Source organism: Chaetomium fimeti, assembly GCF_033439085.1.
Source record: "Chaetomium fimeti strain CBS 168.71 chromosome Unknown B0H64scaffold_4, whole genome shotgun sequence".
Lineage (NCBI taxonomy): Eukaryota > Fungi > Ascomycota > Sordariomycetes > Sordariales > Chaetomiaceae > Chaetomium > Chaetomium fimeti.
Window position 1 is genome coordinate 3,989,779 of NW_026944332.1, and position 24,965 is coordinate 4,014,743.

Below are 24,965 nucleotides of genomic sequence, written 5' to 3' on the forward strand. Positions count from 1 at the left end.
CCCAGTTCCCGACGGCGACCGCGGTTACCGAAATCACTGTGTGGCCATCTCGCTCGTGTTACAGTTGCCCTGCTGATTCTCTCTAATTACCACCATCTTCTTTGTCTACCGTTTTCTCGTTTAAAGTGGCCCCCTTCCGTTCAGCAGCATCGCGCCTCCTCTTTCCTGCTTTCCCATCTGCGCCGAGACCTCTGCAACTGACTAAAAACACACAAGAACCAATCCCGGAAGAGGTCGTGTCCCTTCCCAGAAGACAACGGCGACATGACAAGAGTCAAACGGGGCAGCTTTCCGGCGGCCTTCCTGTCCCTGACGCCCGAGGACAGGGGGGTGATGGAACGGGCGGCATCGATCATGAAAATCCCCCTGGATGAAGTCACTCAACTCATAGCCGGACCTTCCCACGTTGGCCAGGGGACATCGCTCGGACAACGACCGGGCAGTTTTGAGCCTCCCCAGCGTCCGTTGAGCGAGAATCATGACATTGAGAATGGTGATATACCTTGAATCCAACTCGTATTTGGCAAGAAGCTTATGTTTATATGTGTAGATACTAGTAGCCATGACGATGAGCAACCGAATGACGACGACAACAGAGACAGCGGGTCGGATGGGGAAATCTCGGTGTGGCGGTCTTCTGCTGCCGAGTTCAATAATATCGATGATGGCATCACCAAAGAGTACGAATATGTGGACCCTTGGGGCGATGATTTCCCAATCCTCGCTGCAAATACCGCTGCCACGCAAGGTCAGGCAATAGAATCCAACACTCGGACCTCAGCCGCGGCGTTGTACGGGCTATCGATTCAGCCCCCGTGGAGCCTTGCTGGGGCGGACACGCCATACGTTCCCTCCCTCGTGAGCCACTTCACAACCCCTAGTACAACTGTAACAACACCTGCGTTTTCAAGCGATACAGCCCCCGTTACTCAACAGCAGTCCTGGGAAGTCATAGAGAAACCCCAGACGTCTCAGCTCCCGCCACCATCATTTGGGTGGTCCACAGTGGGTGGTTATCTTGGGTCCACGGTACCAAGTCCCAGCCCTGGCAATGAAGATACTTCCGGCGACGCCCTCCGCTTCGTATCAATGCACCCATTGCAGCCACAAACATCCCAACGTGTTCAGCGGCGCGGACCCTTCCAGGACCGCAAACGACAGGAAGAAACCAGCAGGACGAGGGGACTCAAAGCATGCGTTCGATGCCGCATGCAGAGGATTCGAGTAAGGAAGCGGAGCTTTCCCAACATGTTAACCTTTCTAACAGCTTAACAGTGTATCATCGTTGAGGATGATCCTACCGGTATCTGTGGCACTTGCTTGGCGGTGTCTAAGCAGAAGGTCCATTCTTTGCCTTGCCTTCGGTATCGACTCACTGAGTGCACACTCTACAGGACTGGAAAAGCCCCTGGTCTTGAGTTCACCTTCCGCTGGCCCGTGATGAAGCTCAAAGACATATCGGAATGGGAGTCCCAGAACTTGAGGACAGTACTCGTCAAGTCAGATGTCTGCGAAGTTCCCCTCAAGCTCGTTGTCCGCAGATTCATCCCGATTCCTCACAAGGACTCAATCCATCGGTCCTGGGTGGACCATCGGAATGGCGTCAAAAAGTTCAAAAAGACTACGCCATACGCCGTCGTCAACATGAAGAATGCTGTACAGGATATGAGGGAGTACGTTACTGCCAATGTCTTCAAATGCATGGAGTACTTTCTCCGCGGGAGCGACCAGTTGGTCAAGGACACGTATGAGTTTGCGCGGAAACACATGCAACGAGTTGAGGTAATCTTTTATTATTTTCACCCGTGTTGGGCTGTTCAGCAGCGGAACGCTAACTACGGAGATGTAGTCTGATGAGGAGCGCAAATTGCTTGGGAACTTCTTCCGGTTATGGTTTGCCATCCGCCGAACGGCCACTACGGAGCACATTGTCGGGGAAGACACACTCGACATGGAACCAGAGAAAAAGGACGAATCTTACCCGTTATTCGGGAAAGTTCCGCTGCCGCCGGTTATGATCCAGCAACTGGACATGATCCTGACTTTGGGCATCCTGGAGCCGCTTCGGAAGCAAGTGCTGGAGGATTTCCAAAGGCTCGCCCTGACGAGCAACCCGAGGAATTGGATGACGATCTACTTGATTACGTTCATGTCTCTCCACAGCTGCGCAAGAATCACGGCGGAAAACTACCACAATGCCCGCAAACACGGCCTTCTGGTAAGCACCCGACAACTTCTGTGTATCATCAGAGGTTAGGCACTAACACATCTCTCCAGCGAAGATACGCGATTCCGAACTTCATTGCCGACCAGCACCATAGCGCAAACGTGTTCCTTTCACACTATCACTACCGAACCGAGTCCTCCAACCCGTTCAAACAGGATTGGAAAAGGCGGCATCAGACGCCATTTTCCTACATGTCCGTAGATGACATCCAGTTCCTGGAGCGAACTAAGGTGTTGCTGGAAGAGCGAGGTAACGTAGCCCCAGTCTTGCAAGCCCAACAAGACTAACCGTCTTCTCGACGCAGAGGACGTAGTAAAGACGAACAGGGACAATGATCTCTACGAACACGAGCTGTACTTTCTCTCTCAGATGTTTGAGGACAACTGGCAGCCGAGGGACACCGCGATTGATCACACGGAGGGTACGGTCAATAACGTAGGGCTGAAGAAGTATGCGGGAGACGAAGAAGGTGGGAAGCGATGAGGCACCTTGCGTTCGGCCAACACGGCCAACCAAGCCCTTCATCGGTCCGAATCAGACTGGAAGCTGTGGCTGGGCTGTTTGTCTTGACTTTTCGACATTTGTGTTGATTTTTCCATGTTTGTCTTGACTTCTCATTTTTCTTTCCTCGGTTCGAACTATTACTGGCTTCTGGGGTGTATTCCCGGGCAGAAGACTGTTCAGAGGAGGTAAGCTCTAAAAGGGGGGTTGGTTCCACGGTAAGTACGAGAGCGGCACGCCGCTCATGGCAGAGGAGCGCATCGCTCGATAGCAAAGTATATTTTTCACATATTGATTTACGCAATAATCGAACTTCAAGATCTGGATCGAGATTCGTAATTGTTCTTTTTTCTCATTTTCCTTTTCCTCGCCTCAGTGACCGCTTGGCGACCTCGAGTCTGCCCAGGCACTACCGAGCAGGTTCTGCGTTATCCCGAACGAGGCTGGAGCAACATACCACGTTGTAGTGTTGGGACTTGAGAATGTGTGGTTTACAACTGGCAATGTAAGTCCCGTCTCAAACCCGAGGAATGTGCTTGTGGCTGCCCAACCAGGCTTGAAACGCTGTCATTGCCGCTTTCTGCGACCGGTCTGGGGTGGACGGCGGCACGGGAAAAGAAATCCAACCGGTCTGGCGACCCCTGAGACCCTCGGACTTGGCAAGGAGACGGAATCAGCCGAACCGGTCTGGGATGCTCATGGAAACAAGGCCCCATTCCTATTGGGCACCGCTTGAGGTGACACAACCGAACCGTGCATGAGCCACCGGTCGCGAGTCCGCCGAGGTGAAGGTGCTCCGGCCCTGACCGGCCGCCGGAGAGGACGGTGCTAGGTCCGGAAGGACCGGCATCTTGGTTCCGGACGGCTTTCTGACATCCCAGGGCTGATGAAAGAGAGTCCCCGACCAATGAAACCGCGCAGGACAACAACGGGGCTTGGAAATGATGGCATGGGTGCTGCCGGCCACGTCCCGTCGAGTATCTCTGATATTGAATGTGCTGCCCAACGGCACCCCCTTGTCTTGAGCCTTGTCAAAAGGCCGATACGTAGGTAGTAGGAGCCGCAGACGTGGAAGATGCCTGATGATGCGAACTGTTTAGTGTTCGGGGGAGAAATGGGGGTCCTGACGTGGGAGGAAAGTGCAGATTGCGAACCGATATAAAAGAATAGTTCATGCTCCCAGCCGCTGTGATCCACATCTCATCTTGCTATTTGGGATCCAGCGGCAGCTAAGCCAAAATCTTCCTCTCCCCTTGCCCTTACACCGCCCATTCCGGAAAGCTGGTCGACCCTGGACCCCAGCAGTCCGGTCACAACGCCCCTCTCTCACGCATCGCGCCTTTCCCTTGCAGATGCTGCCAGCTCCTTGCCGGTCCCGCTTAGCTCATATCCCAGCAGACTGAAACCAACCCGCATTCACCCTTCACTCATTGGACACAATGGCGGCGCCCCCGCGGCACGATGCAGCATCAGATGCCGCTTTCCTCGTCTCGGGCATGGACCGGGACTGTGGATACCTGCAGCAAGTCGACGTCGATGAGATAGACCTCCTCCTTCCGCAGGCTGCCGGGGTGGAGGAGACCCAGGACCAGGATTCGTGGAGAGACGGGGCGTATACTTCGATGTTGTTGATGGAATGTGGGTCTGCCCCTGCCCCGGTCGGTACCTTGTTACGATACCGGACGGACCTGATGAACGAGGGCTGACTTCTGATTCTGTACTTTACAGTAGACTTCATCAGTCCGCCAAAGACGGACACGGGCCAAGACAACTCCTCTGACGACATTGACAAACGTTCTGTTGAGGTGTCATTCGATGAAGAGGACCTCGCCAGAGGTGGTGTTGAGTTGAGGGCCCAGCATGGTTCTGGCTAAGTCACCCTGGCGTTGGGCAACACACAAGGCTACAAAGAAATACAAGGTTAGTAAGCCTTACCCCCCCAACATGAGATTCTGGGAGCTACCCATGAGGGACCTTCACTGACAGGCATTGTCAAGAGTCCGGGATAGAGCGTTATGGAGAAAAGGCATCATGTTTCCTACATTGGGAGGCTGGCATAGTGCTCCCGGGTCATTTGGGTCACGGTTCATGTCATAGGTATGGGAGGTTTCATTGTGAGCTTCAGAGATACCCATTCACTCGGATTCTTTTCCTCAGCCACTGCCGAAGGATACTGCTATATTATTACGCACGACGGGTAAAGAAAACGAGGGGAGGTATTTTGAGTTCACGGACAACAGTCATCAATGTTTGGAATTATGGGCTCTAATAATAGTATTTATTCGATTTTGGAACGTGTTGCTTTGCTGTTGAGCTGTTGAATCATTTCTTTCTTCGAGTTGACGGCTGGCTGGGGTAGATATTATTAAGAGTTATCCTTCGCCACGCGGTTTAAATACCCACAAGCCGATGGTCGGAAGGCGATGGTTGAACTCAGTAGACCAGGAACCTTGATGCAGACTTGGCTTTTTCCATTTCCCTCAGCAGTGCGCTATGGAGGTCGTCTTCGAGTCTTCTGTCCTCGATCCAGACTGCATTCCCCAGACGCAAGGATTGCAGCATGCAAAGTCGCTGATGAATCTGGCTGACGGCCTCCTCAATGGTGCAGCCCTCAGGAATGTAGCCCCTGTCGTGAAGGTAACCCAGGACATCCAAGACAAACGAAGCGGCGTGTTCATCCTGTCTCCAATTTTGTTTCACCCAGGCAGTTCCTTGGGTCCAAAACCATCCTACTTGTCGGTTCTTCATGGTGACGCGGACACGAAGCCTGATCTGGGCAAAGTCGGGGTCCAGGACGTCGGTATTGTGGACAAGGAAGTCGGAGGAGTATTCATTAAAGCATCTAATGATGAAAGCCGCAACCTCGTAGTTTTCGAGGTTGAGGTGTTGAGCGAGAAAGGCGATGTCATCCATTATGGGAGTGTTGGCGAGATGAACTTCGAGGTGTTGTTGGAACTTGTGGACGTGGGAGACATGATTTTGAACAAGGACACTCGGAGCGTTGTTATATTTGCTGTCGACTTCACAGAGGCATCACAATATGAATTGTTCACACAATAAGCCACTGCTGTTCAAAATGTTTCGCGCGGAAACATCCCCCCACCCCCGGGCAAAGTAAACAAAGACCCAACAAAGGAACACCAAAGCCGCAACAAAGACGGATTGTTTCACTTGGGCGAGTCAGATATCGGATGGGTTTCATGACTGAGATTCTCGTATGTCACGACGCCATTTGGGAAATTATTCCACAATTTACATGATTAATTACAGCCACCGTTTCACTGCGCACTCGCTAACCTTTAAGGCGTGACGTGACGCCTCAAGCCCCTGACCCCCCCACCTCGAACTTGGTGCAGTCATCCTGAGCACCCCTGTTAGCAACAGGCATGGCAACGGGCTGATGATTCCTGGCGGCGATCATGGTGCACACGCGGTAGACACCCTCGGGCAGACCGCCGGTGACCTCGGCCTCGAGGCCGCCCTTGCCGTCGCCCTCGTCGTCGACGCCCTTGAAGTAGGCGAACGAGGTCGGGTCGGGCGCCTCGAGCGAGCGCAGGCTGCCGATGTTCTGGACCGAGATGTGGCAGTGGCCGATGATGTCGCCGTTCTCGTCCAGGTCCTGCGGCGCCGTGTAGTAGTTGGTGGTGGGGTTGACCAGGTAGCCCGCGCGCAGGTGGCGCGTCTGGATGGACACCTTGAAGGTCGTGTTGGCCGGCACGCGGTCGCCCGGCTGCGGGTAGGTGATGATGGAGGAGATCATGTTGGTGGTGGCCGGGATGCGGCCCATGGGGATGCCGTTGCAGGAACCGTCCCTGTTTTGCTGGCCGTTGGTAAGGGTATGGCCGGAGCAGAAGTTGATGAAGTTGGCGGAGTCGCTGGTGTGAAGCTGTGTGTTAGTGTTTGTTGATTCGTCATGGACGGAATGGGAGGCTCACGTTGCCGACTCGCTGAGGCCGTCTCTAATCCCTGGTGTCCCCTCCTCCATCCCGGTGTATTTGCTTGCGCTTTGCATGGTGTCAGGGGCCAAACACGTGGGCTTTGGGCATGGTTTCCGCCTTGACCCAGGGGCCCGGTTCTCGTGCTGAGGGTTCGTGCCCACGGCAAGGCCGGCAACTGCTCCTAGACAGGAGAGAAGCAATGTTGTTGTCGTCAGGGGAAGCATCTTGAACCTGTCAAGCTCGGATGTGACTGGATTCACAGTGATTGTTCCTTGCGTACGGAGTACGATGCGCCAACGACACCAAGTAAACCGGGTGTCGCCGTCATTTTAAACAAAGTCCGAGAGTCGAGAATTATCTATTGGCCACCCCAATCCTACCGTGACGAGATCTGTTGACTGCAGGTCCCGGGGGCCTCTAGATTGCGGCACACCCCGGCTAAATCTCCGCAAGCCCGGTACTGCCAACCAGGCTGGAGCGCCCAGATTGGATGGCGTGAGATTTGATGTCTTGGATGAGGAAATAGCGTCCCGCTTTCTTTTTTGGTCCTTTTTGGTGCGAGCCAAGTCCTTGGGTTATCCACATGGCCTTGGCTACATGGAGGTTAAGCGCTTGCAGATCGAATTGGAAGACGCTCTCGTTGAGTCAAGGCTGGGGCGATCATGGGTCGTCAGCTTGACCTCGGTCGCACAGCAGAACGTGCCGACGTTTGGTCGTATTAATAAATAACTCGTCCGATGTCCACGTGTGTGCCCTGTCACTTTGAATACACTAACGAGTTAGTTCAGAGCCCGCCCCCACGGCTTGCGAGATTGTCGTGAAACTCATCCAGACTTCGCAGGGACAAGGCCCGATGGAAGAGTCAATTCCTGCCCATCTACACACATCGTATGGGTACGGAATGCAGGGACATCAAGCGGCGATAACTAGGGAATAGGGTCCGCAATGTGGCTCTCCTAGGGAACCCCCTGGTGATCACGGGAGGTGTTCTCGAGTCCCGGGTCCTCGACAAAGACCCAGTCAAGCTTTTCGGCGATCCCTGGAGCGTCGGACTCTGCGATGGACTTGCGCGTCCAGGGCTCGACACGGCGCTTGAAATCCTTTCAGTGACCGTCTAGTTAGTTCATGTCCGGTTTGTAAGTCCATCGGTAGATGGCCCAGCCCCATTTGTCCTCTGCGCCCGAGTTCAACAGCCACTGGATCTTACCCTCGGGCGCGAGGCCATACCACTCCATCCCGATAAAAAGGCCTTTGATCTACTTGAAGAAACCGGTGAGCTTTGAAAAGATCATGGACACCCGCCAGACATTTCCTAAAAGGGTGCTGACTGGTGGGGCGAATGACGCGCGTTCGCCCTGAGATGCCGAGTTTGGTTGGCCGCCGGACAGAAAAAGGGGGACACAGGTTGTAACCCAATGATCAGTAGACCTTTCTGTCATCATACTGTATCCATCCCTACCATGTACTAATGGGTAACAGTGCTGTTGTGTACTATCCTTAGTGAATATGATCACACGGTGACTTCTTGGAGAGCTTCTAGGAGAGTGAGACTGACTTATATCTGTCTCTCTACTTTGAACCTAGGCCATAGAGTAATAGCCATCTAATAAAATGGACTTCGACTTCGGATCCCGGAGCAGATCCATCTCTTGTGGTATTACCACACGACAAACAGGAGAAGTCATAGCACGTGCAGCCTAATCATTCATTTGCTGCCAACTTCGCACCTTGATATGATGCCGTGGCAGCCGCCCTCACGCCCTGCGTGGACTTCCGTCCATACATGATCCTCATCATAACGTAGGCATGAACATTGGTATCCTTTAATTGCTTATGGAGACGAGCGCCATAGACAGTGACGTTCGTCCGAGGCCAGCCCAAGATATGGGACCAAACCCACAGAACCCACCCTTGAGTTCGCGGGTTAGTTTGCAAATCGAGCGCAAAGAACGGGGACTCGGGAGTGGTGCTTACCTTCAATCTCAATGGAAATACCCTCTCGGGCATACCGCCCAATCTCCCTGAGCCTTTCGTCTGGCGGCCGACCGCTAATTGGGCACTGCCAATTCCACTCAGCATCCATATTCGATCAACAAACTAACCAACTCAACAAACTCTGACAGAGACAACAACACGGGATCAATTCAAACCCAAGGTACTCAAATTACCCGAAGAGACACGTGGACTGGGGTAGTAGAAAGGGAGGTTATGAACAACCACTTATCCTTCTGCTTTTGGGATGTTTAGTTCGAGGACCTGGCTGCGCATGGATAGACGCTGTGGTCTGTGGTCGTATCCAATCGGGTGACCACGTCTTCAGACCTCAACTACTCGAACACCCCCGGAGTCTCGCGGAATAGAACCCTGAAGGACTCGATGGAAGCCACAGGGCTATCGTTGCCGAAGTCGATAGCGCTTCGTATATAGCGTCTGAGCCTAGCTTGGCCCATCGGCGAGTAAAAGACCTCAACCTGGCCCTTGAGGGAGTTGATTTTGCCCTCGGGTACCTAGGGTGAAGTGTTGCGGGTTGGTGTTGGATCCGATGAAATCAGCTGCCCCGTGGAGGAGTAGCGAGATCCAGATGATTGACAACCCACCCCGGGATGTAGTGTACGCTTGCGAGGACATCACCCTCGACCAGAACATCACCATGAGCGACCTCGACGGATGGAACCCCTGGGTGGACTCGGAGTCTAGCTGTGACACGGGCCTCTATGCCAACCTGACCGAGGCTGACGAGCGTCCGGTGTGCATTGGGGTGGGCGGCCCGGGATCCAACACCAGTAGCACTGGGTTGCCCACTGCGACGCCAATGCCGACTACCATGGCATCGATGTGAACGACTTCAAAGTTTAAGGGTAAGATTTTGCGTTTTTGTCCCCAGAACTCTCTCATACTGCTTAATGTAAGCGCCGTGCTGGCTCCAAAACAAAAAGCGGCTGTCTAGGGGCTGAGATAGGGTGTCCGGTTGGAATGGAAGAAGCAACGGTAGTTTATAAACTAACTGTGAAGCTTCACGTCTGATAAGCTTTCTATAAATACCGCCATATCTTGTTTGACTATCCAGTAGACGTCAAAGGGTTGGGGGTATGTGCCTTATTCGCGCATGGGCAACTATAACTGTGAATGTGCTCTTAGCAAGGCGCAAGGTTTCACTAGCGGTTCCCTTTTTGTCATAATACCAGTAGCTTCTGGCTCATGGCTTCTCAGAGCTAAAGACCAGTGTCCATATCACTTAGTGGGGGGATAGTCAACGGAGGGTTCCTTCGTTGAAGCTGGCAGCGTTGCTTGGGCATTGCCGGTCTACCACGCCATGCAGCTCACGTTACTGCATAGTCTGTCGACAACCCCCTGTTTCATGTTCCTCCCTCAGCCCCCCTTTTCGGCGTCGGTCCATATTCGGCCACTTGCCAACCACGTCCAGAACCGATATCGGGGTAACGAGCCCCGGCCACGTGTGTCTGGGCTCTAAAGTCGGGACGGTGAGCGAAGGGGTGAGTGATTGCCGGGCCTGGGGCTACCGCAGCGCGTTGAACCGTGCCACAGGGCAAAGTATTGGTACTCCGCCGACGAGTTGCGATGGTTATCCGACGGGCACAGGCCTCGATGTAGCAGCCGACCAGTTGACTTGTTTGGTTGGTACCGTGTACCTTCGGTCCAAGGCCCAATGGCGAGAGCAAGGTAGCAGGCCGTGTACCGACAGTTTGGTTCTCTTATACACATCGCAGGAGAGGCTCAACTGAATGATGTGAGCAAGGGTTTGGGGTCGTCATCGTCCCTTTTACCCCTGCATCACGCCGTAGTAGAGGTTTTTTCCCATTTTACATTCCTAATTACCATTTGTCCCTATTCGTATCAGTTCACCTTTCCATTTCCCCAGCTCAGGATCCTTGCCATTATGATCATGGGTGTTCGGATAACGCCCGGGAATGTATAAGCGGATATCAGATGCTTGACAAAACGACCCTTCTCCACCACTTACTCCACGACCACAGGATATGTGATAGTGTTTGGAAGACACAGAAAAAGACCAATGAACGTATGCCTATGAATTCGGTGCCCGGGGTCCTAAATGTGGTGGGCGGAGAAGGAATTGCACTCGTCGATTCATCAACCAAGGTGGACGTCTGCATTGCTTCGTCATCCTAGGTGTCGGCCGGGCAGGTTCTAGACTCGTGTATCCAAGCCACGCAGACTCGCACTTATCGAGTCTTCCCAATGTTTCCTTCTCGGGCCTTACCGGTTCACTTTTCCAGCCTTCGGGGTTGGATTTCCTCGGAACCGGGCTGGCGGTCCGGAGAGGGTCGAAGTGGTAGGGGTGGTCGGGGCAACATTCTATTTCTGTCACTCAGACGACCTCGACCGGCCCGGGAAGGGACTTGAACTTTTCATCAATAAGGCGTTTTATTGATCGTGTGCATATTCTAGCTTGTATGCAATGCAGAGTGGTTGCTACGTAGAACCAAACTGCACAAGATGCGTGGAGGGTGACCGGGACGGTGGGCTCGGTGGCAGATACGAGGATTTGGCCACTACCACGTCTGGTGGCAATGAATTCAGCTCGGGGAGCTTCTCGGCCATCTTGTTTGTTCTCGATCGTCTCGCTACTGCATTGATTGACAGGATGTCGCCCTCACCTTCCCGCTCAAGCGGTTATTATTGGAGCTGGGTTACATTGTTCGCTAACTTGAGAGTGCCCAGATCGAGCCGCATCTGCAACCCCGCAGGGGAGGACGGGAACTGACGGTTTACCTGGTTCTCGGCCTCTGCGTGCAGGTTCCCAGCGGGGTGCCTGGTGTTGTTGTGCTGGAACAGTGAAGAAACTGACGGCGGATCGGACGGCTTCTCCCCTGTTCGGGGTGTTCCAGCCAAATTTGCCCCTGCTCTCCGAAGGATTGCAGGGGCCATGAGGTGGCTGGGCTTCCGAGGTTGGTTGAAAGGTCTTGGCCTTGAAGGGAAGGGATGTTGATGTCCGTAAGGGTACGTCGCAGTGTAACTCTATCTTTCTGTGATGAGCTGAAATGCGTGTCATGTAACCTTCTCACTGTGACTTTAACTCAGCTCCCTCGTCGGGCCGTCCCATGACTTCCCATCCACAGGTCTGGGCCCTGTCTTTGCTCGAAGTGAAGTCACCCAAGTTACGCCATGGCGTAGTCTATTGAATCCGCGCTTTGTCGGTCGAATACTGTCTCCTCTTTCCTAGGTGTGCCCAAGAATGCAGGAACAGAAATTCGGCTAGTTAGAGCGGGAGGGCCGCCTGAGTGGTCCGGTTGAGTGGTCCGACGACCTACATCCTACCCCTGACGGAACCGCCCGTGGCTGCAGGTCGAGCTAGCGTGCCTTGGTAGCTTTGGCAGCGAATCGGAGGTTGACTCGAAAGACATCTGACTTGCGTCCCGTCATCGGAGACACACAAGGCTGTTCCCAATACCTCGACGCCAGATCTCTTGGCCCTCCGCAACAGGATAGGTGGCTTGCGGGCCAGACCTTTTGAGTTATTTTACTCTGAGGCTCTGCTTAACAAACCAATAGTTGGGGTTGACCTCGAACCCCTGGAACCGTCACTCTCCGCTCCCCGGATTCCATCCCCGTTCCACTAGTGACGATGCAGGCTTTAATGGCTGCATGTGATATCCAAACCACGCATATGCAAACCGAGCATGCGGCCGCCCGGTGCCCGCCTCAGCTAGCCGAGGAACTCCGGGCTTGGTGTTGTGGACTCGGACTGAGGATTTGATGAATGCTGAACACGCATGGACCATGGTTTCATTAACAAGTTGGGTGTGTGTGTGCCAGCGCAGAGTGGGATTCGGAAGAAGCGAGAGGCCATGTCACGGTCGTACCAGAGATGCCTTCGTGAACGCCACGGACCTCCCTCTGGGACTCGACTTGACTTCTGGGCAAGGGTGTTGAGACAGGCGAGAGATGGGGAGGTTCATCAGGTATAAATATTGCCTCCCTCCCCGATGTTGCCATCTATTTCTCTCATCTCATCATCACCCTCATCTCACCACTCTCAGTCCTCTGACAAGGCATAGCCGCAACTCTCTCCCTCTTTCAAGATGCAATACTTCCTCACCCTCGCGGCTCTCGCGCCCGCGGCCCTCGCGCAGACTTACTACGGCTGCTACACCGAGATCCCCGCCCGCGCGCTGACCGGCTCTTCGCTGATCGACTACGATAACATGACCATCGCCGACTGCGAGACCCATTGCACCGGCTTCGACCTCTGGGGCCTGGAGTACGGCGGCGAGTGGTACGTTCTCAACCACTTCTCTTTCCCCCCCCCATCCCCTTACCCCGTCTTCTTCCCTACCTGCCCACTCAGACTTCAGTCCTACTACCACCCCACTAACGAACCACCCAGCTACTGCGGCGACGCCCTCGCCCAAGGCTCCTTCCCAGCCTTCTCGACCGACTGCACGATGCCGTGCCCCGGCGACGCGACGGCGACCGAGGTCTGCGGCGGGCCCAACCGGCTGTCGCTGTACGGCACGGCCGAGACGGCACCAGCCATCGTCCCCTACCCGCACGACCCGGCCGTGACGGCGACGCAGTACGAGGGCTGCTGGACCGAGGTCTCGGGCGCGCGGGCGCTGGCCGGCGCCAGCGGGTTCTCGCTGACCGATATGACCGTGGGAGGGTGTGGCGGGTACTGCAGGGATAGTGGGTTTACGTGGTTCGGGCTGGAGTATAGTGCCGAGTGCTACTGTGGCGCGGGGCTGGATGCGAATAGCACGCTCGCGCTCGAGGCGGATTGTGCGATGGCTTGCTCTGGGGAGCCGACCGAGGTGTGTGGTGGGTCGGACCGTCTGAGTGTCTACCAGTGGGTGTGAGGATTGGGAGAGTGGATAGGGTATTTGGGTGAGGATAAGGGGGTGGAAGTGCAAAGGGCTCGAGTGTGTTTGGTTCTATTCTTCTAATCTTGGGTTTGCAAGGTTGCCTTTGTGCTTAGGTAGCTTGAAATGAGAAAAGGATGGAAATCGCAACAGGAGAAGAGAGTCATTTCAAGACAGCTATGATGTGAAAAGATGGAAGAGACGCAAGATGATGTGAAACCGGAGTCCAGGCATAAAAGAAGCCGGTAGAGATACCGGTAATCAGTGCTCGCAGAAGGAGTACCTGTTTTTCCACGCCTTCTTCTCGCTGGTGCGCACAAAAGCACTTCTTTCCTCCATCAACGCGAGCCGATGTTGACGTGCCTGTTCGGCAGTCATCAGTCCCCCCGGTACGGCCTCTCGCCGCACCATCTCCATGACCTCGGCCGGTAGCCGGTTTCTCATGCTCTGGAGCAGTTCCTCGGACGGTTTGACGGCCTTGTCGGCGCCCTTCTCAAGCAGCAGCTGGAACACCTCGGGCGGCATCTCGCCTGCAGTCTTGGCCTCGTTGCCAAAGACAGCCTCAGCCCACCAGTTGAACTGCTGCGGCGGCACGTTGGCGGTTGAGACGACGCGCCGGAGTGGGTCGACGAGCCACAGAGCTACGAAACGGCGGTGGCCGGGTTTGGTGCGGTCCTGCAGGCTGAAGGAAGACACGCGGTGTTGGCTTCAGGAAAGCCACCAGCTGTTGTTAATGATGCCCGGTAACAAGTTGGGAAGCAATCAAACTTACAAAACATTCGGGAATGCCAACAACCGCCCCTCGGGCGTCGCAACGCTGCCGTAGGTCTGAACGGTTTCGGAGCCTGGACCCCAGGAAAGGTTGGTGCCGTAAATGCGCTGGTACAGAGTGTCCATATTCTGTGCGACCCGAGACTGCAGGCCATCTTGCTGGGAGCTGGTAGCCATGCCTGTGCAGCCTCGTCAGCTATTTTCCTTACGGGTTTGGGGAGAGGGGAAGGGTCTGCCAGGAGGTAGCCCATTGTCTACGTAGGAAGAGAATGGGCTACCGGAGATGGGTTGTAAGGAGGCAACGGGTTCGGACTTTACGTACGAAAGGACAGCTCGCTTGGTGTCACGTTTTCCGAGTCGAGATAATACAGCGCTGTCGCCACAATGTGTTCGTTCATCTGGCCCTCAATCTGGATTCTGCTGTTAGAGCCACGGCTCTCCGGCGAGGAACGTGGTGGGCGCAGGGCGGACTTACATGCCAACCGCCCATTGGGAAGTCGGGATTCTCAGGGGTCAACTCAATCGAGGCCATCTTGACGATGACCTGCAGACCAGTATCCTTGAACCGCTCCCGGAGTGTCTGCTCAACCTTGTAGGTGTGGGGTTCGAATTCCAAGGGTTCCATGAGCGTAGGATCTCTAATATCTTTCCATTTGAGGCGCTGAATTTCCTGTTCTTTGACCTCTGCCGCGGTCAGGCCCATCTCCTCGTCATCCTCCCATTCGTCATCATCGCACGGGAGCTCCCGCTCAGAGTAATCGATGGGACCATCTTCCGCCTCGTGTTCGGCGATAACAACCGGATCTAATTTCTCCCAGACATCATCTTCGTTCTCTTCGCTAATATTCGGCAGCGTCAGCTACCTAGCTTCAGTGCCTCGAGGGGACTGGAACAACTTACTACACCCTGGGAGGTTGCTCTAACCGTTCCGGGGCATTACTAGACGGCGTGATGGCCTTTCCGCTGAGAACATGTTCCCAAGTGGGAATGGCGGTGTCGATGAGCTTCTCGAGGAGCCTGTAAGTCTCGGTGTGCTTTTGGGGGTGGAGGTTGTTGACGTAGCTGGTGAAGCGCACGGAGCCATCGTCCTGGAAGGCTAGGTTGGCAGGAAGCCATTGATACTTTTTAGACCAGTAGTCCCGGTCGATGAGTTCGCCCTCTTCTTCGTCTCCTTCCAGCAGCGCTTGTACCGTTTCACCCTTCCCGGACCACCTCTCGACAGCGTCAACCACCCTGACGGCCTCTTCTGGGATGAACCTACTCTCGCCTGTATTTCGTCAGCCGAAAGTGGAAAGAGATACCGGCATGGGGCAAATACGTACCATAAACGAAAGGATACATGGAAGGGTGGACGAGATCCTGAACCATATCGTTGCTCCCTGGATGCCAGTCGGGCTCGGCGGCCTGCTCGGCGCGGAGTTTCTCAAATGCAGCCTTCAGGCCCTGCTGGAGTTCATTGTTTACGAGGGAGTCTGCCTTGATAGCCGTGTTAAAGCAGGGGTACTCAGCGCTGCCCTGGGAGGAGTTGAGCGTGAAGACAAGACCGGTTTCTTCGAAGTAAGCCGCCTTGCACTTTAGCTCGGCGATGCACTGCGAAATAAGATGACAGTCAGTAACTAGTAAATACATAAAAGTACAGCCACGATCGGCGCCAGCTTGATGTTTACCCACATAGTCAAACGTGGCCTCGTTGATAATCCTCGTCCGCTGCGGCATTGGGATATTTTTTCCGGCCACGATCTCCTCGTACATGGTTGTTTCATCTTGCGTCAAAGCCTCATGGCGCCACTTGGCGACGATGGCCTCGTCAAACACCTTCTTGTGCCAATTGGGTTTGTCCGTGAGGCGATCCATAAGTAGGAGCATGGCGACTTCACGGACTTGGATAAGCTCAGAGAGAGAGCCGGCGGCCGCTTCGAACGAGCCACATCGGTAGAATTCGATACCGGCGCCGCCCTCTTCGTTCTGGACGAGATACCGCAGCGGTAGGTCGATACCGGGGTATTTGTGCAAGGTGGACGCCATGGTCGAGAAAGAACTGAGGGGACTGAGAATAACAAAGCGATCTTACTGTCTCTCGTTCAGTGCGGGGAGAGGCTACTTTTTTGAAGCTGCAAGACTTGCTCAGCAGACACTTTGAACTTCCCGAGCTGACGGACTCGGGGCGGCAGATAGCCTGGCTGATGCCTGTTATGCCTGCTAGGCATGTTGATCGGTTGGTCGAAAGCGGGCTGGGCGGGCCTTCAGGGTTTGTTGCCGAGCATCGGCTACTCCTTTTTTGGCGCCTCTCGCGCTCGTGGCCGAGGGCTCAGGGGTTGGGGAGGTCTTGACCCAAAACCGAATATGACGGAAACAAAACGAAAGAATTTTTGTTTCGCTGGAGTGTACGGTACCTATTCTGTAGTCTAATAATTCGACATTACGCCCTTTGCCCCCATTGCCCCCCAACCCAACCGTCTAATTCTTCTTGACTTTTTTGAACAACCCCTGAATCCCCCTCCCCTTGACCCGGAACAAATAATACACCCCAATAGCAACCGCAATATCAAAAAGAATGTACGCCCACATGATACCAAAATTCCTCCACCGGTCAGCCCAAAAGATATCAACGCTCTCCAGGTACTGATCCGCCACATCAAAGGCGCAATATCGGCACGCCTCGCGGTCGTACGGGTTCTGTAGCGTTCCCTGCGTCACGTTCGCCAGCGGCATGAGGTACTCGGCGCACGTCGTGTTCGGCGGCGGGTTGAACACAAGATTCTCAGCGGCAGAGCACACTACTTCCCGGTCGTGCAGCACTGTCGATACGATGCCCGAGATCCAGTAGGTGAACGGCGAGACGTAGTACATGAAGGTCCAGAATCCGGGCAGCGCAACCTTGGTCTGGAGCACGCCGCTGAAGATGGTCGACATCATGGTTAATAGAATCACGATCCCTGCCGCAGCCTGGGCGTCGGGGAGAGCCGCGATGGTCATGTGCGCGAAGGCGCTGGCGTAGATGAAGAGCTGGATGATGAGGAGCAAGACGAGGCCCTGGCGGGTCGAGTCTTGGATACCAACGACGGGATAATAAAAGGAAGCAAAGGCGAGGATTCCCGTGAGGATTTGGTAAGGTATTTCGACGACGATGTTGGCAATAAGGAAAGCTTTCCAGGAGTAGGCCTTGCTCGGACGCTCCCGGACTTCGTAGAGAGAGCGTTGCGTGATGAAGAGCGGTTGGATCTGGAAACGTCGGTATTATTAGTACGGAAGAAAAGATGTGATACAAACAAACATACCTGCTGCACTAGAGTGGTGAAGATGGTGGTCACCATGAAGACAGAGAACACGACATTCCGCATCCCAGCCTGCGTCTCTTCGGCCTTCCAAAAGGTGAAGCCGATAAACAGACCCGACATGATACCGAGCAGAAGCTTGGAGAGAACGTAGCCGGGCATCCGCCAGTACTGCTGGAAGATGCGCTGGGTGACAGCCCACACTTGAGAGGAGAAAGGCATCGCGAACTCGGAAGCAGCGCCCCCGTGGCTACCGCTGTCAACCTCTTGGTTTGTCTTGCCTTGCTCGTGTATCCTCTCAAGCTCGGCCCGAACCCCGTTGTACTCCTGACTCCCTTTCCAGACTGAATGCCAATCCTCGCCATCGCGGTTGACGCCCTCGGCAACAATCTCAAGCATGAACTCGGCAGGATTCTCGTCATCGCCACATGGGCGTGACCCGTTCTTCTCGAAATAGCCGAGCAGAGATTGCGAGTTTTTGCCGATATCCCCGAAGTAAACCGTCTTGCCTCCCTTGGCGAGAAAGAGCAGGCGATCAAACTGCTGAAAGAGAAGGGCGTTCGGTTGGTGGATCGTGCACAAGACCGCCTGGCCGGCGTCTGCTAGCTTGCGGAGGAAGACACAGATAGCCCAGGCGCTCTGTGAATCAAGACCGCTGGTGGGTTCGTCCAGAAACAAGAGAAGCTTGGGTTTCGCAACCAGTTCGACGCCGATAGTCAGGAGTTTGCGCTGCTCGACGTTGAGACCCTCGCCTGGGATGCCGACGATGGCATTGGCATACTCTTCCATGCCCAGCATCTTGATGACCTCCTCGACAAACTCGAACTTTTCCTTTTTGCTGACTGACTTGGGCCGGCGGAGCATGGCGCTGAACCGGAGACTCTCCCTGACCGTGGCGGTGTCGAGGTGAAGATCTGGTGGAGGTTAACGCTCCGTTTCATAACAGAAAAGAAAAAGAAAAGAAATAAACTTACCCTGCTGCTGCACATAACCGGTCTGGCGCTGGAAGTCTGCTCCAAACGGCCGACCACTCACGAGCATATCACCTGTAACAACACCGACTGATGTCCGCTGCGCGAGAACATCCAGCAGGGTCGTCTTACCGGCCCCTGACGCGCCCATCAAAGCCGTAAGCGTGCCCGGCTTGACCCACCCAGACACATTGTCCAATAGCCGGCGCTTGCCCTCCTTGACGTCAATGTCATAGACAACATCCCTCCAGGTGAAGACTTCGGTTTGTGCCTCGATACTGCCGCCATTAGGGTTCTGCGTGCCATGCTCGACATCCGTCCCCCGAGTGTTACCGCTTGTCTCCTCGTCCTTGCCCCTGCGCTTCGGGTCCAAGTGCGCGGGGATATCCCACCGCGGGAAGACCAAGGCTTCGGCGGTGCTGGCGACAGACGAGTTCAGCTCGACAGCGGCTAGGTAGATGGCCATGAAGCCGACCAGAAACGCCACGAGGATGCCGAAGTTGCGCCATACATGCGAGTACTCGTATCCATACATGGCTGCGATGTAGGCATCTCCGCTGACCGTGCGCCGGCCGGCCACGGCGCCAGTGCTGGCACAGATCCAGGAGTCACCGATGAGAGGGGAGTACGGAGGGAAAATCGCGGAGCAGGTGAACTCGCGGCCGTGAAACTCGTTGGCGATGAGGATCTCGAAGGCGTAGTAAATCGGGTTGAGCCATCTGATCCAGCTGAACCAGGGATGCATCTGCGGAACGGGAATGCTGGGAACCAGGTTAGCAGCCAAACTCTCCTCTCCCCCACTGCAGATCTCAGAGGAAAGCACTTACATGTAACCGGTGTACATGACCAAAGCCAACACCAAGACACCCGCCAGCGCCATAGCCTGCGCGACCGTCTTGGTAATGGCCGCCAGCGTCCTGAACACGGCACTCATAACAAACGTCGCGACAAACGAAACAAGAAAGAACAAGAAGAACTGGTCCGGAGTCCGCCTCAACCCAGCCAAGAAGTACACGATCAAGTTGAACACCACAGCCGACGCGAACTTGACGGGTATGTCGGCCACGATCCCCGCGGCAGCCTCGGTGGCCGGGTGGTAAAACGCGTACGAAGCATGCTTCTCGACGATGGGCCGCTGCGCGTACAGGCTGTCAATCTCGGCGATGGCCGTGAGCGCGTTCAGCAGGATCGCCATGAACAGCACCGAGCCCTTGCCCTCAAACCCAACCGTGGCGTCCGGATTCCCAAAGAAGATCGACCCAATAATCAGCGCCAGGATGAGGTTCGACCCGATATTAGTCGCCGTCGCGGGCAGGTTATTCCACACCCTGCGGTAAGCACGCTTGGTATTCAGACGGACCTGCATAGCAACACTAAGACGGTAAGGGGAGCCGGGACGGGCGTGTTTGGCCTGGCAGTGCTGCTTCTTCGCGCGCAGGGCGGCGATGCTCTCGGCGCGGCGGTCGCCCTCGAAGGCGGCGTCGTGGCGCGCCATGTCGGCCTGCAGCGCCGCAAACTCCGGCGAGCCCCGCCAGTACCGCTCAAAGTCCTCGGGCGTGCGCGGCACCTTGTGCTCCATCCCCGGCCGCGGGATGCGCTCGTCCGGGTTGGTGACTGACGTCAGGAAGTCGCCTGTGGTCTGCCGCGGCGGGCAGTGCCACCCTTGGCGCTCGAAAAAGGCCTTTGCCGCGTTGGCGGGGCCGAAGTAGATTTGCCGGCCGTCGTAGAGGACGGTGGCCTTGTCAAAGACGTCGTAGATCGCCTGGCTGGCTTGGTACATGGCCACGGCGTGGGCGTGCTTGCCGAGGTCCGACGAGAGGCGGAGGGCTTGCACAAACTTGAGGGCGCTGGTCGAGTCGAGGCCGCGCGTGCTGTTGTCCCAGGCGCAGATGGGGGACCCGGCGACCATCATCTCGGCGATGCTGACGCGCTTGCGCTCGCCGCCGGACACGCCGCGGACGTAGTCGTCGCCGACCTTGGTGTGGTAGGTGTGGGAGAGCCCAAAGATGGCCATGACCACGCGGGCGATGTACTGGAAGTACTCCTCGCGAGGCATGTCTTGGATGCGTTGCGCAGGCGTGCGCATGCCGGCGGCAAACTCGAGAGTCTGCCCGACTGTGAGGTGAGGGAAGTGCTTGTCGACCTGTTCTATGTTAGCACTTGTACCCCTTACCACGCACGGCATGTGATTCAGGGGTGAGTCGGATGACATACTTCCTGGTTGTAAATCACCTCCCCCTTAAACTCCTTCTCCATCTGGGTCTGCGTCGCCCCATTGTAGTGGACTGTAGACCCCTTGCCTACCGTCAAGCCGTTTAGTTCCCCGCAAACGGACTTGAGGAAGGTGCTGCAGCCCGAGCCCGGTCGGCCCAGCACTGCCAACAACTCGCCACTCTTGAGAAGACCGTTGAAGCCGTGAAGGATGTGCCTGTGCTCTTTCTTCCGAGAAAAGAGGTCGCCAACCCGGAGTGGCGCTAGGAGGACCGAGTCGACTGTTTCTTGGAGCTGCAGGGCAGAACCCGATCCAAAGACATCGAGGTCTCTGAAGAGAACGCTCAGCTCACTCGCCTTGCTCCCTTGCTCGTTGACTTGAGCCATGAACTGTTGAACCCATCTTGTTACATCAAAGTCTGCCGACTCAGGATCCAACGCAGGATCCAAATTATGTGCCACTGGTCCGTCCCTGGTGTGGGTTTGATGCCGTGAAAGCGCTGTAGCAATCCGTTGAAGCTCCGTTGTGACGCCCTCCTCCTCTAAGGGATTTACTGTGTCTCTTCTGTCGTGATCTCCTATAGTTCCTGAACTGGCGTCATGGTCACTCAGGCTAGGGGTATGGTCCGTTGCACTACTCCCGGCCACCTGTTCGTCAGGGGCTTGGTGTTCGTGTCCCGTCATGGTAAAGAGTGGATGATGATGCTTGTAAGTCGTAACATGGGGACGAGGCGGGTTGTCACTCTGGCTCGTGGAGCAAGGCGACTAATATAAGAATGCCATTTCTTTGTTTTTCAAATCCCATCTCCACTCTCTCGGCCGGTTTCCAACACCGAATACCGCAGTGGAGTCGTCGATTCGCATCATGGATGTTAAAAGAGCTTCGAATCCTCCGATGTCCCGTCGGCTCGTTTCCGTCTCATTGCCGTTGCTTCGTTGGATCATTTTGTCGTGTGTCGGGATGGACCCGTTGCATTCACGGCCGAACCCACATTTTCTGGCAGTCCAGTTTTCTTCTTCCGCTCAACGCCCGCCTCTGCCATTGGTTGGGTCCGGAATTCTTCCGTCGATCTGCCCAGAAACCCCGGATGCAATCACGGCAACAACCCGACGCAGAGCCTGGCTGCGCGGTGACGCGTTGGCATCAGCAACTGCAATTCTCAAGCGAGATTTCCACAGCCGTTATGCTTATTGAGTTCGATACGGAGTAACCCGGGTTCCGCGGGTGGATGCCGTGGACCTTGCTGGTACATAGCAATTCGGCATGGTGCCAGTGCTTGTTGGGCTTCGGGCGGAATTCGGTTGTGACCTCACAGGTCCGGTGGAACTCAATTTCCCGGGGTCTTCAACACCTTGCTCGCCAAGTTACCAAGAGATCTTGAAAGCGAACCGAGGGCGATCTGTTAGTGCAGCAAGCCAGACAATCCCGTCGAAGAAAATGTCTAAAGTACCAAAGAGCCATTTTCAACGCGAATTTTATCGTCCCAATTAGGCGAAGCAGTCAATCTGGAATAATTAGAATCGGTTGGTATAACTATCTTTTTACTGTTTGGTAGGGAGAAGTGTCGACGTTTGAATCTCGAGCAAATCGTCGCCAAACGTCAAAGACAGCGACAGTTAACAGTAAAAGGCTTGGCGGTAAGGGGGGCTGGTCAAGCCATGTTCAGGGGGCCCCGGGAAATTGAGTTCCACCGGACCTGGGAGGACATTGCCCGGAATTCCTGTCATCTGGTTCCGCGAGGGGCTTAATATGTCGATGACACCTTCTCGAAACACGGCCAATAAGATGGTGCCCACGACATTGACTTTTCACATGTGAACCTGAAATGTTTCAGACTGTTGACATCATACACTAAACCCATCAAGGTGTATCCAGAAAGAAGCGGTTCGGCCCAGTCCGCCCTTAAACTCGCTTTTATTATTATATCAAGCACGAAGAGCCTGAAGCCTTCCATTTGCCCGAGATTGGTATCGATATGTCGTCAGGCTCCAACTTTACGGTCCTTCGTATCGTTAGATACTGAATGGGTGACCTGGCTTCGCAAGACGTGGAAGCACAACCAGTCAGGGAAAAGAAGAGAGACGCCAGAGCAAACTTACTAGTATCTTATTCAGAAGCAATGAAGCTTCTGATGACTGCCAATGGGTGCCACTCCTCATGTCGAGGATCATTTGTCGCTGCCCGAGGTCCTGGGTTTGGACGAGGACGTGGTGCCTCGCGGCGGGGGACGACTCATACGAGCCTGGGCCCTGCTGTCAGATCCGCGGGCCCCGATCCCCGGATCGTTCCGACGCTAGCGCGGCGGGGCAGGACCGGGATTGCAACAAACTGCCGGGGCCGCGAAACGGCGCCTCGGAGCTTATCGTGCTTGGGTGCCAACGGAGACGGGACAACGTTGTTGTTGTTGGCACGGCCATCCCTGCCCGCCGATCGCAGATTCCATGGGAACAGGCATGGTGATTCGCAATACACGAGAATCGTGGGGGCACGTGGGGGACCCAGTTCAGCCCGAATTCCGATCCGGTCGACGACCAACACGAAGTAGTCCTGTACTAATACACGGGTAGTTTTTCTATCTGTTTGACCGAACGATTAGCGATGTTTGTCTCCGGCCCCGAGCCATCAACGGCTGAGACACCCCCCCTTTCTGGCACGCCGTCACCCCTCATTACACTAAACACTCTTCTTCCCAATTACCCACACAAACTTGGGATCGGGGTTGTTAACCTCGGTCACCTCCTTCACTAGTACCTTCATCCCCACCAAGCCCTCAATAATTCGCATCATCTTCTCCTCCCCCCAACTGCTCCGGTATACCCACCCCTTATCCAGCCCCAACCAATGCTCCTCCACCTCACCCTCGTTCTCCGCTTGCGGAAAGTTGAATAAGATCAAGCCGCCGGGCTTGAGCCACCGGCAAGCCCTTGCGAGAAAGACCGTCTGCTCCTCCCGGGGAAGGTGAAGCAGGGTGTACACCGCGATGATAGCGTCGAATTCGCCCTTCTCGTATTGCAGATCCATCATGTCCTTCTGGTCCCACTCCACCTGGAGAGCGGCCGCCTGGTTGGGGAAGTGTGCCTGGCAGAAGGCGATCTGGGTTGCCGACATGTCCACGCCGACCACGTTCAACTCCTCCAAGAGGAGGGCCTCGGTGACTGGAATGCCGTCACCACACCCCACCTCGAGTGCCTTCATGTCGTTCAGCCGGACGAGGTGGATACCAGCCTCGGCAAGGAGCGAAGGCTCCTCTCTGGCGTGGCTCTCATGCTCTGTGCCATGATTCCCGTTCGTTACACCACCTGCGTACCCCGCGATCTCGGACACCGAGGTGATCGAGTTAAGCGCTGCTTCCCTGGGGTCCTCCGCGGGCTGAGCAGCCGAGGTAACCTTGACCTTTTCCGCCTGCTTCCCCTTTTTTGTTTTCTCCACGTACTGTGACTGCCCTAAGCGTTCTGCGTGGCCCCGGAGCCCCGAGGGCTCTGGGTGTTTTCCGATTTCCTCCGCAGTGCCCCTGGCCTCGTCCCTGCGCGCGCGTTCTTCCCGGAGTAGGTCGATTAGCTTCATCGCATAATTCATGCGGTGACCCCGGTGCATCAGCGTCCACTGGTTGTAAGACGGCGCTATGGAATCGTACGACTCCTTGAGCCGCGCCTTGAGGTTCGCTGGAGGCTCAACACTGGTGATCCCCGGTTGGGTTACCGTTTCCAATGTCGGTATGGAGTCCGAAGCCCGAACTCGGTCCGATTCCCCCGAGCTCGAGTCGTAACCGGAAAATGGGTCCCGAGCCGCATCTTCGTTAGTCGATTCGTACCCTGGGCCTTGAATCGGACACTGTTTGTGAATTGAGGTTGGGTTCTGGGTCGAAGTTGGATTCTGCATTTTATGGAAATGAGTTGTCGAACTTGGGCGGCGTCAACCTATCGAGCTGGGAGGGGATGCAGATTAATAACTGCTGGAGTTGTTAAGTTGTTTTCCGATGATGATGACTGTGGTGATCAAGAAGCGACATGGACGTCGGGAACAGCTGTTTTGGTTTATTACTTTCAAGTTGGCAGCGAGTTTGTCAGTTCCAGTTTGATTAGGTAGGTACTTTCTCGCCTCAAGAATTACTCGCGCAGCGGATTCAGAACAGCTAACTTGAGCATTGGCGACAAGCTGACCAGTGCAGGAAGGTGCCTTCAGTGTGTTTATTGTGGCGGGCAGGAAGGCCCAAGGAAGATGGGATGACCCA

The 24,965-nt window shown here is 55.2% G+C and overlaps 9 protein-coding genes across 9 annotated transcripts; 4 read left to right on the top strand and 5 right to left on the bottom strand.

Moving 5' to 3' along the window:
* Positions 1–264: 264 nt before the first annotated feature.
* On the top strand, positions 265–2,710 carry B0H64DRAFT_321485 (uncharacterized protein; the record flags this gene model as incomplete). The annotated part of the gene is made up of 6 exons (XM_062800517.1): positions 265–493; positions 551–1,224; positions 1,339–1,673; positions 2,164–2,218; positions 2,278–2,481; positions 2,534–2,710. 6 exons carry the CDS (start codon positions 265–267, stop codon positions 2,708–2,710), a joined length of 1,674 nt encoding a protein of 557 aa, XP_062659879.1.
* Positions 2,711–3,940: 1,230 nt separating this feature from the next.
* B0H64DRAFT_168910 (uncharacterized protein) lies at positions 3,941–4,653 on the top strand. Its single transcript, XM_062798729.1, has 2 exons — positions 3,941–4,366; positions 4,457–4,653. The coding sequence occupies exons 1-2, from the start codon at positions 4,168–4,170 to the stop codon at positions 4,600–4,602; spliced, it is 345 nt and encodes a 114-aa protein (XP_062659880.1). The 5' UTR covers positions 3,941–4,167; the 3' UTR covers positions 4,603–4,653.
* Positions 4,654–5,161: 508 nt separating this feature from the next.
* On the bottom strand, positions 5,162–5,641 carry B0H64DRAFT_374461 (uncharacterized protein; the record flags this gene model as incomplete). The annotated part of the gene is made up of 2 exons (XM_062802337.1): positions 5,162–5,407; positions 5,462–5,641. The coding sequence occupies 2 exons, from the start codon at positions 5,639–5,641 to the stop codon at positions 5,162–5,164; spliced, it is 426 nt and encodes a 141-aa protein (XP_062659881.1).
* Positions 5,642–5,918: 277 nt separating this feature from the next.
* B0H64DRAFT_475184 (uncharacterized protein) lies at positions 5,919–7,053 on the bottom strand. The gene is made up of 2 exons (XM_062808086.1): positions 6,664–7,053; positions 5,919–6,603 (listed from the first exon to the last, which is right to left on the bottom strand). The coding sequence occupies exons 1-2, from the start codon at positions 6,888–6,890 to the stop codon at positions 6,048–6,050; spliced, it is 783 nt and encodes a 260-aa protein (XP_062659882.1). The 5' UTR covers positions 6,891–7,053; the 3' UTR covers positions 5,919–6,047.
* A 2,155-nt stretch (positions 7,054–9,208) lies between these two features.
* On the top strand, positions 9,209–9,522 carry B0H64DRAFT_442686 (uncharacterized protein; the record flags this gene model as incomplete). The annotated part of the gene is made up of 2 exons (XM_062806662.1): positions 9,209–9,412; positions 9,454–9,522. 2 exons carry the CDS (start codon positions 9,209–9,211, stop codon positions 9,520–9,522), a joined length of 273 nt encoding a protein of 90 aa, XP_062659883.1.
* Positions 9,523–12,728: 3,206 nt separating this feature from the next.
* On the top strand, positions 12,729–13,502 carry B0H64DRAFT_374463 (WSC domain-containing protein; the record flags this gene model as incomplete). The annotated part of the gene is made up of 2 exons (XM_062802338.1): positions 12,729–12,922; positions 13,034–13,502. 2 exons carry the CDS (start codon positions 12,729–12,731, stop codon positions 13,500–13,502), a joined length of 663 nt encoding a protein of 220 aa, XP_062659884.1.
* On the bottom strand, positions 13,350–16,457 carry B0H64DRAFT_424789 (uncharacterized protein). The gene is made up of 7 exons (XM_062805663.1): positions 15,948–16,457; positions 15,599–15,866; positions 15,177–15,543; positions 14,752–15,115; positions 14,599–14,686; positions 14,278–14,455; positions 13,350–14,211 (listed from the first exon to the last, which is right to left on the bottom strand). Exons 1-7 carry the CDS (start codon positions 16,299–16,301, stop codon positions 13,767–13,769), a joined length of 2,064 nt encoding a protein of 687 aa, XP_062659885.1. The 5' UTR covers positions 16,302–16,457; the 3' UTR covers positions 13,350–13,766.
* A 276-nt stretch (positions 16,458–16,733) lies between these two features.
* Positions 16,734–21,120, bottom strand: B0H64DRAFT_360705 (ABC-2 type transporter-domain-containing protein; the record flags this gene model as incomplete). The annotated part of the gene is made up of 5 exons (XM_062801711.1): positions 16,734–17,498; positions 17,555–18,465; positions 18,526–19,283; positions 19,350–20,665; positions 20,737–21,120. 5 exons carry the CDS (start codon positions 21,118–21,120, stop codon positions 16,734–16,736), a joined length of 4,134 nt encoding a protein of 1,377 aa, XP_062659886.1.
* A 2,264-nt stretch (positions 21,121–23,384) lies between these two features.
* Positions 23,385–24,938, bottom strand: B0H64DRAFT_398092 (S-adenosyl-L-methionine-dependent methyltransferase). The gene has a single exon (XM_062803925.1). The coding sequence runs from the start codon at positions 24,611–24,613 to the stop codon at positions 23,408–23,410; it is 1,206 nt and encodes a 401-aa protein (XP_062659887.1). The 5' UTR covers positions 24,614–24,938; the 3' UTR covers positions 23,385–23,407.
* Between the last annotated feature and the right edge of the window lie 27 nt (positions 24,939–24,965).

Bases quoted from the DNA above. Each gene is read 5' to 3' on its own strand.
- B0H64DRAFT_168910 (XM_062798729.1), top strand. From the start codon at position 4,168: ATGGCGGCGCCCCCGCGGCACGATGCAGCATCAGATGCCGCTTTCCTC. The intron at 4,367-4,456 runs GTGGGTCTGCCC...TGTACTTTACAG, and splicing joins TTCGATGTTGTTGATGGAAT to TAGACTTCATCAGTCCGCCA.
- B0H64DRAFT_475184 (XM_062808086.1), bottom strand. From the start codon at position 6,890: ATGCTTCCCCTGACGACAACAACATTGCTTCTCTCCTGTCTAGGAGCA. The intron at 6,604-6,663 runs GTGAGCCTCCCA...GCTTCACACCAG, and splicing joins GGCCTCAGCGAGTCGGCAAC to CGACTCCGCCAACTTCATCA.
- B0H64DRAFT_424789 (XM_062805663.1), bottom strand. From the start codon at position 16,301: ATGGCGTCCACCTTGCACAAATACCCCGGTATCGACCTACCGCTGCGG. The intron at 15,867-15,947 runs GTGGGTAAACAT...CTTATTTCGCAG, and splicing joins ACGAGGCCACGTTTGACTAT to TGCATCGCCGAGCTAAAGTG. The intron at 15,116-15,176 runs GTAAGTTGTTCC...GCCGAATATTAG, and splicing joins GAGCAACCTCCCAGGGTGTA to CGAAGAGAACGAAGATGATG.
- B0H64DRAFT_398092 (XM_062803925.1), bottom strand. From the start codon at position 24,613: ATGCAGAATCCAACTTCGACCCAGAACCCAACCTCAATTCACAAACAG.